At 41.7% G+C, this 9,495-nt stretch overlaps 1 protein-coding gene across 1 annotated transcript; it reads right to left on the bottom strand.

Moving 5' to 3' along the window:
* Positions 1-7,684: 7,684 nt before the first annotated feature.
* On the bottom strand, positions 7,685-8,680 carry LOC137937289 (pentatricopeptide repeat-containing protein At5g65560-like). Its single transcript, XM_068782370.1, has one exon. It carries the CDS (start codon positions 8,678-8,680, stop codon positions 7,685-7,687), a length of 996 nt encoding a protein of 331 aa, XP_068638471.1.
* Between the last annotated feature and the right edge of the window lie 815 nt (positions 8,681-9,495).

The raw sequence follows: 9,495 nt of genomic DNA, 5'->3' as shown, positions 1-9,495 counted from the left end.
TTTTTATAAGCTACATAAGCCAAATAGCCTACCTTTTAATTAATTTTTTTTCCTTTTGTTGAAAACCCCTTTGAGCTTTATTGTTTTTTTTTTAACCCATGTTACAAGCTTTAAACCTGAAAAAAAAAACTTTGCCCAAGCCGTAGAGCTAGTGGAGCATTGTTCATCATTATGGTTCGTATGCGTGTGCAAGAAATAAGTGTGGGGGTGTCCGGATTTGTGGTATGGCTATGACTGGAGAAATGGAACAAGTTTTCATCCTCAATTCATGAGCTCCATTGTTAGTTAAAAAAAAGGTGAACAGAAAAAGAAAAGAAGAAAGGAAGTGATCGAGGGAATGGTTTTTAAAGTTACAAACTGTCCATGTTCATAATTCCATCTAAATTTCAAAGAAAGGGGTCTATGTATACGAGATAGATACAAATTGAAGAAGATGCTGAGTGGAGTGATTGGTTTTACATGTCTAATATATTCGAGCTTGAGTTGATTCTCTTTTGCTCCACTAGTTTCGATGGCTTTTGAGCTACATTCCCAAATATTTCCCACCTCGATCCTAAACCACGTTACAACCCTTAAAAATTCCTTATGATTTGTGTTATGCATGTGATCTGAGTGGTGGAGAATGAGAAGATATGCAAGCCTATGTAGATCATTTTCATTGGAATGAATTTGAGAGAAACACATACCCTTCAAACACATGAGAGTCGAGTGTTTATTTCAGTGAGGGTCTACTTATTTAGTTTACTCCATCTTTGAATGAAAATTCTTACTAAGTAATTGTAAGTTGTTTAAGAATGTTTGTTCATGATATGTTATGAGTTTGGAATATTTTGGTTGTTTTTTGTTGATAGCATTACAACCTTGGTGTTTTTGGGCAAGTAAATTTGAGTTTTGCCCGAGGACAATCAAAAGCTAACTGTGGGGGAATTTGATGAGAATGCAAAATGTCATATTTTTATCCCTTAATACTGAGGCTTTTATAATTATTTGGTGCCTAAATATACTCATTATTCTTATATTTTGATTTAGGATGCAAATGGAAGCGTTAAGTGCAAAACGAAGTTAATTGGGCGATTCTGGACAGTTTTGACATTACTTCATAATTTGTGCATAACTCTCTCATCTGAGCTCTGATGGAAGGAGATGATTCAAGATGATATGGAATTCCAAGAAAAATTTCTACAACTTTTATGTTTTTAATTTTGAGAAATACGGCTGCATCTAGGTCCAAACTAGGTTTTAAGTCACGGCACGTGCATTATGACCCAGACTGGATGCACGAAAAGAAAAACCCTAAACCTGAAGAAAGAAGGAGAATAAAAAGGAGAAAAGGAGTTTGGTGCCCTTGACCTCATTTTCTCTTCTCCAGCTTGTCCTCTCTCTTTTATCTAGTTTTTTCCTTCAGATTTCTTCATGGCCCTATGTGGCTAAACTTTCAGACTTGGTCAAAGGAAATTGAAGCCTCGGTATCAATACAACTGTGAGATCTGATTTGTTTTCATCATTCAATTTATGCTTTGAGTATCCGATGTTTTTCTATAATTTTCTGTCATGATTGTCTCTTTTAATCACTAGGAGGCCTACTAGTTTATTACTCATTGCAGTCTACTGCTAGGTTAGATGTCAAATCCATAATTGTTTGGTCGCTTTTACCTATGAAGCAATCGAGATTTGATGATTTTCTGCATTAAGAATTATTAGATCTTGAAAAGAACACTGGACTAAATTAAATGCAGCCGCTTGTGCTTGTGTTATTTAGCTTCATCGATCTCTCTAATTCTTAAGGTTGATACTTGATTAAACCTTTAGTGCTTGTCTTGGGTTCTTTTGTAGTTAGGTTTAATTGGATCGCTTGTTTTATAATTAGCTATGAAAGGAGAGATAGGAAGATAGTTCCAACGGTAAATATTCAAGTGCGAATTGATATATGCTTGCATCGATGATCAGTTGTGAAATTGCTATGGTGGATGTTGACTTAGACCAAGGTTTGTTCTTTTAATTGATTTCAATTCTTTTAATTTGAATTTGTTTCTTCATTGTTTTTCTTAAAAAAATTTTCGTTATACTCAACCCCCCCCCCCCCCCCCCCCCCCCCCCCCCCCCCCCCGTTATGATCCTGGGTTAAGTACTTATGTCTTCCACTCCTAATAGGTCAGTCTTTTGGGTAGTATTAGCTAGGTGCTTAACATTTGGTATCAGATCGGGCTCCCACGTCGCGAGTTCGAGTCCCGGGGCACGCAAAGGCTGGATTAAAATTACTGGTAGGTTTGGAAGGGGTGACCTAGCGGAGGGGGCGACTTGGAGAACTGCGAAGGGGCACTAGGAGTAGGCCGCCGCTAGAGTAGGCCACCAGGTTGGGCCAGTGTCGTTATGCAGCCGTGGTCGTCGGCTCGTGAAGGTGGGGTGTGATGTTATGGTCCTGGGTTAAGTACTTATGTCTTCCACTCCTAACAGGCCGGTCTTTTGGGTAGTATTGGCTAGGTGCTTAACACCCCCCCCCCCCCCCCCCCCCCCCCCCCCCCCCCCCCACATCCTTGTTCATGGAGCATAAAAGTAGACTAATCACTCTTCGTGGGAACAATCTTTACTCACACTAGTACATATATTTTTAGAAGTATAGGTTTTATTTTTGGTTTCCTGCGATAGCACACCAGCATTCAATTCCCTATAGTCGACACAAAATCTCCATATGCCATCATGTTTCTTAACGAGGAGAACTGGTGAACAGAATGGGGAACGACTACTGCAAATAAGGCCTTGTTGTAGCATTTCTTGACACTGCCGTTCTATTTCATCTTTCTGTAGGTGTGCATACCTGTATCGTCTGACCATCACCTCATCTATGTCAGGTTTTAAACATATCCGATGATCACTATGCCTCAAGGGAGGCAGCCTTGAAGGCTCTTGGAACAGGTCCGAGAACTCGTCTAGGAGCTTTTCTAAAGTGCTATCCGGGTGGTCCTATTTCTGGAGGATATGAATGTGAGGTGGCATTTCAACTTGACGGCCCTTTAATAGTACTTGGTGTCCGCTCATTGCAAAACTCAAAGTTAAATTAGAGAAGTCCTACAAAATTGGGCCCAAGGTTTGCAACCATTTAATTCCGAGTACCATGTCAAAACCAGCTAAAGGTATGACAAAAAATTCTAAATGCAAGGGAGTCATACCAATTGAAAACTTTACCACTATGCTGATCCCATAGCTGGAGACTTTCTCTCCATTGGCAACTAAAACCATGGCTGTTGGGTAGGGAAGGATCTATAGTTGAAGGTGTTGAACAACCGTTTACATTGGTGGCCTGCCCTGTACGGTTCATCACAGGTGTAACAAAGATTCTTTTCCCTACAGTCAGTCATCTCCAAACTTGTTAATTTTTGTTTATATTGATCTGGTGGTTTGCTAGTAACTGCTTCAAAAGTAGTAATTGGATTATGTCTGGGCGGGTCCACTGCTGGAAAGGTCACATGAGGTGAAGTGTTCCACGCCCCTTGCCAACCAGTGGAAGTGTTCCGTCCCCCTTGCCAAACTGTCCTCCAACTTTTTACTTTTTGTCGTGTTTCCAGTGCTCGAGCTAAATTCATGGCTTGGGCAAAATCACCAGGTGCGTGGAGTTCCACCTCTAACCTAAAAGACTCATTAAGGCTGGCTGTAAATAAATTGACCTGTTGGTCTACTCTAACCATCCGGATAGCTCGGGCCAATTTTTCTTGGAATTGTTTCTGATATAGTTCAAATGAGCTAGTCTGTCTCAACAGTACCAAATCCCCCAACGGGTAGCTGTGTGCTAGAGGACCGGACCGTATAGTACATAACTCTTTGAAATCCTCCCAATCTAGCACCAGTTCATCCAGTTTGACTTGATGAAGCCATAGTTACACTTCATCGAGCATGTGGAAGGCGGCCAATCCCATCTTATCAATTTTTAGTAAACCCCCTTCTGCTTTGTGAGTTGTCATCCCCTCTTTAGTGTGGGGTTGAGTTTCTTCCAGCCAGAAGATTTCCCAGCATACCTGAGAGCCTGTCGATTGGAGGTTTAGGCTAGGGATTTGTTCAACCTGCTGGCTGATATGACAAACCTCACCTCATTTTTGCCCTGTGCATTCTGCAATCTGAAAACCAAATCTCTTAACTCATCAATGTTGGAATCCCCCATATTACCCTGCTCTGATACCAAATTGTTATGGTCCTAGGTCATGGATCTTGTAACATGATGCTGATAAGGATAATCCAGTGTTTAGAGCATGATTTCTTCTCTATTAACAGTACTCTTGATTTCGGAAATAACAGAAAGAAAGGGGGAAAGGGAAAAGAAGAAAGAAAAGGGAGAGAAGTTAAAAGCCAGATTCTTAAGGGGACCTGTAACCCTAGGTTCCTTGAGGAGAAAGCACAACCTAGAGCTCATTTAGGAGAACTCCCAATCCTTGGTTTAACCTAAAATCAGACTTACCTCTTCTCATTCTCTTTCCCCTCTAAGTAGGGTTGACGCAAACAAAGTTCCAGGTTAAAAATGAAATTTATGCCCATGCGGCATTCTAACTTATAAAATTAATGAAAAAAAGAAAGGCGATAAGGAAATAATAGCAATTAACTCAGTGACTCAGTGGCCCTCCTTTGAATGACTTGGTTAGCTATTGAGTTCTCAACATAATAGTAGTCAATTTCACTACTGGAGAGAAAATCTCAGTGCAGTAAATGCCTTCTTTTTGCTGAAAGCCCCTTACCACTAGTCTTTCCTTGTACTGCTTGTTGCCATCATGTTCATCTTTTATTCAGTATACCCATTTATTCTGTAAGGCCTTCTTCCCTTTTGGTAACTCAGTCAACTCCCATTTCTGATTGGATAAAAGTGAATCCATCTCATCCCTCATGGCCAACTCCCACTTGGTTGATTCATCAGCTTGCACGGCTTCCTCAAAACTCTATGGTTAACCTTTATCTGTCAACAAAATATAATTCAACACATGGGAGTATCTTTATGGTGGTCTTCTAGTTTTGGTAGATCTCCTGAGTTCAGTCACAGGAATGTTCCGATTTACTTCTGGAGGTATGCTTTCCTAGTCTTCCTGAGCAATATTCTCCATATCAATAACTAGAAAATCTTTCAACTGAATCACTTTAGACTTCTTGGCTTCATCACCTGTACTCTCAGACTTTGTTCTCAACCTGACTTTATACAGGGCACCTTCATTGAAGAACACGTCCTTGCTCCTAATAACCTTACAACTTTGGTCAACCCAGAAGTAATAACAAAACTCGGTACCACCATAGCCAATAAGAAACATATTTTAGATTTAGCATAAAATTTACTTCTAATAGCAGGGCCTATATGAATATAAGAAACACAACCAAAAACTTTATAGAAAGAAAAGTTCTTCACCGCTCCAGAGCTCTTCTAGTATTTTGGAATCCAATGGTGTTGAGGGACCTCTACTGATCAAATAGGCAATGGTGTTAATAAACTCATAATAGAACATCTTTGGAATTGCCGCTTGCAATCTCATGCTGCTAGCGTGCTCGTTCAAAGTCCTATTCATCCTCTAGGCCACACCATTCTATTGAGGTTTTCTAGGAATGGTCTTCTTCATCTTGACCCCATTATTAGCACAATTTCCCTTGAAATTATCTCCCCTATTATCTGACTGCAAGCACTTCACCTTCAAATATGTCTCATCCTCAACCATTGCTCTCCATCTCTTGAATATATCAAAGACATCAAATTTCTTTTTTAGTAAAGAAACCTATACCTTTCTACTTGCATCGTCAATAAATGTCACATACTAGTTAGAACCACCAAGGGAAGTAACATTTGAAGGCCCCAACACATCTGTGTGAACCAACTCCTGTTTTGTTGTCTTTTGCTCCTTTGTAGCCTCGTAAAAACTAACCCTTTTCTACTGGACAAAAAAACAGCCTTCACACAAACTGTTATTTACAGTTTTCAACCCAGGTAACTTCCCTTTGGACTAAAGCACTTTCATTCCCTTCTCACTCATGTGACCGCGCCTGTAATGCCACAAATCAGAATCAGTAACAACATCAGCAACTGCAACCGTGTCTTTGCAACTGGAAGTGATGTAAAGAGTTCCAGTTTTAATTCCCCATGCAACAACCATGGCACCCTTAGTGACTTTCCAAGCAACACCATTAAAAGTCACATTATGACCTTCATCATCAAGCTGCTCTACTAAGATCATATTACACATAGGTTTTGATACATGTCTCACCTTGTGAATTTTCCACACTAACCCGTTTGACATCCTCAAATTGACATTACCAATACTGAAAATATCCAAAGGTCCTCCATCAGCAAGACACACCTTCCCATGATCTCCAACAACATAATTCTCCATGATCTCATGGTGTGCAATGGTGTAAATAGAAGCTCCTGAATCTAACACCCAAGAGTCAATAGGGCTATCAACCGACAAAAGTAAAGCATCTTGTGTTACAGCCCATTTTGGATCAACCACCGGACGAATTCTTCCAGCGTGGGGAGGAAGGGATTGAGCCTTGAAGGAGGCTCAACCTTGGACCTCAAAGGGAGAATCCGACCTAGACCTCTGAGGGAGAATCTGACCTGTTTAATCTAATTTTCTCAATACTTACTTTCTTCATTCATCTCACGTCCCTATATAGGGAGTTAGGGAAAATATGCCAAAGGCCATAAGTTCTAAAAATTACAAATAAACCCCTAATGAATAGAAATTGCAAATAAACCCCTAATGACTCCATCACATTACTCCCCTCCTGGAGAACTAGCTTGTCCTCAAGCTCAATATAGAATTGCTTATTCATACAAAAATAGAGCAACCTAGAAGAGGAGCAATTAATTTTTTTTTAACACGTCACTCTCTCAGAGCTCAGTCAAATATCATCGTCACTATTGACAAAATTTTGAGGATAATTAACTGTGAAAATATGCTCGGTAACTTGTCAACTAAATCATGTGTCCGTATTGCATGGGGGCGACATATGGATCTCCTAGATGTATTTGATCTTGCTTAGATAAGGAGAAGAGCTTCAGCGACATCTCGGACAGCAACTATGCACCGGATGTTGTGTTTTTTGTCCATACTCCAAAGCTGCACTTCCGACTGCTGTTGTTACAAGGCAGTACCAATTCCCAGTTGTTCTGCAGTATACTTTGTCTGACCAGCAAGTCCTTCCATCTGAATATGAAGGTGCAATGAGGCTCTTTATAAGCGTGCAGGTATGAGAAAAATGCCTTGACTCCTTTCTCCATAAACCCACTAGTAACATAACATATAAATATGGCCCACAACCATTCTCCAACAACCTGTCTAAGAGACCAGCAGCAGTGGTAGAACCTCTCGCCTTTCCTGTGGAAAGATAGCCATCAATGTGGTCTTCTTCAAGAATGTCTTGATCCTTCTGCAAGCCATTCAGCAAAACACCATAGGGTCCGTCTATTACTGAAGTATAAGTCACTCGATCTGGAATCAACCCTTTCCTTTGCATTTCTTTAAATATAAGCTCGGCCTCCATGGAATCAACCCTTTCCTTCTTGACATAATCCATAGATGAGTGTGCTATAAGTGCGATGGTTTGGTAGGCAATTGTGCTTCATCATCTCATCTACCACTTTAAATGCAAGACTGGTGGTCCCACTCTTACACAACCCATCAATCAAAGTTGTATAGGTTCCAACAGTGGGGAACAACCCCTATGCTGCAATTTCTGTACAGAGCTTTTCTGCTTCTGGTAACCTATTCTGTGTGCAAAATCCATTAAATATCACATTATATGTATGCACCTTAGGTCTACAAATAATCTCCATGATCTTGTCCAACAACGATAGTGCTAGGCCTATCGCCTCCCTCTTGCAACATCCATGTATTAAGGCAGTATAACTGACCTTTTTTGGATTTAATCCACATGCTGCCACTTTATTGAACATATCTAAAACCACATCCAAAGTTCCCCTTTTTAAGAATCCACAAATCGGTTCTGTAAATGTCCACTCATCCAGTTCACTTCCATTCTCTTGCATGAAACTCAGCAATCTCATTGCATTGTTCAAATTTCCCAATTTGCAATATCCATTTATCAAAGTAACCACACTATCCTGTAACATCTTGTTAAACAAGCCAATAGCAATTTTAAAGCAATCCACTCTAAACAAACCAGGGATCAAACCAGTGTGAGTTTGAACGTTAGGACAAACACATCTTTTTCTCATGTCAATGAGCAGATCACATGCTTCCTTGAGACAACCAGCCTCACACAGAGATGTGAGAGGAAGTGTATAGGTAGAAGCCGTTGGACCAATGCCCTTGTCCACCATTTCCTTGATGAGATCCGGTGCTTCATAAATTATCCCAACATTGCAAAGACCATGAATAAAACACGAATAAGTAACAAAGTTGAGCTGAGAACCTACCTTGACCAGTCTATCAAAAACTAGAGAAGTCGAATCGCAGCTGCCTTTTGGACAATGCATCGTGATTGTGTGGACCAGGTTGCCCCACTGGATTGCCGAGAAGGAGATGGGAACTGATAGCTGGCCTAAATCCAATTCCCCCCGAAAATTTTTGTTGAGCCATGCCCACCCAATTTGGAAGTTGGGTTCCCTCGGTGCTGTCGAGAGGTGAATTGCGAGTGGGAGGTGATGGTCAGAAGTCACCTCCCACCGGACAAGTTTCCGACGACGCTTCCTCATTTTTCGGTGGATTCTTGTGGTTGTCAGTGCTGGTAGATTGTCGGAGATAGAGGAGGGAGGGTCGAATTGATTCGCCGTGGCTGAGGTAGATGGGAATACTTCCGTCTACTATGCGGGAAGAGGTGCTGCCGTCTGTGAGAAGGGGATTTGGGAGAACCCAAATCAGCCTGAATCGAGGGGATTTGGGATGCCGAACCCAAATCAGCCTGAATCGAGGGGATTTGGGCAGAAATATCTTCTGATTTCTCAAAATCTGGGTCCCGCCTTTTGATTTCGGGAGTTCGGGAAGCATTTCTGAGTCTGCAATCCATCGGACTAGAAACGTCCATTGTGCAGGAAGAGTTATGGCTTCCCGAGAGACGGGGTGGGAAAAACACCTCCGGTGTGCATGATTTAGGGTTGCCGCCGTCAGGTGTTGAAATTTGGGGAGCTTTTCTGTTACCCAGAGCTCCTAAATGGTCATTTTGGCCACTGAAGGATGTGTTGGGCGCAGAGGAGCCCTAGGTGGGGGTGGGGTATGATGGCGCAGAAGTGGTGGAGGTTGTGTTGGGCTCAGAGGAGCCGTAGGTGGAAGGCCTATCAGCATCTGCCCATTGCACTAAGATCTCCCAATCACCCTGAATATGGCGAGTTTGTAATACCTGTGCCGGGGTAGAAAGTACACGTCCCTCATGGAGTGGGGGCAGCGGGGTGTGAAGCAAAGGCGAATCACCTTGGAAGGCCTTTAATTGTGAGACATGAAAGACGTTGTGAATTCTGGCTTCTAGCGGAAGCTGCAATCTGTAGGCCACTGTCCCAATGCAGTCCATCACCTG

Source organism: Aristolochia californica, unplaced genomic scaffold (genome assembly GCF_029961685.1).
Source record: "Aristolochia californica isolate CCGP_79_NKW_82.1479 unplaced genomic scaffold, dmAriCali1.0.hap1 SCAF_7, whole genome shotgun sequence".
NCBI lineage: Eukaryota > Viridiplantae > Streptophyta > Magnoliopsida > Piperales > Aristolochiaceae > Aristolochia > Aristolochia californica.
This window is presented reverse-complemented; position numbering and strand designations above follow the sequence as displayed.

Coding starts and splice junctions, on each gene's coding strand:
- LOC137937289 (XM_068782370.1), bottom strand. CDS start 8,680: ATGAGGAAGCGTCGTCGGAAACTTGTCCGGTGGGAGGTGACTTCTGAC.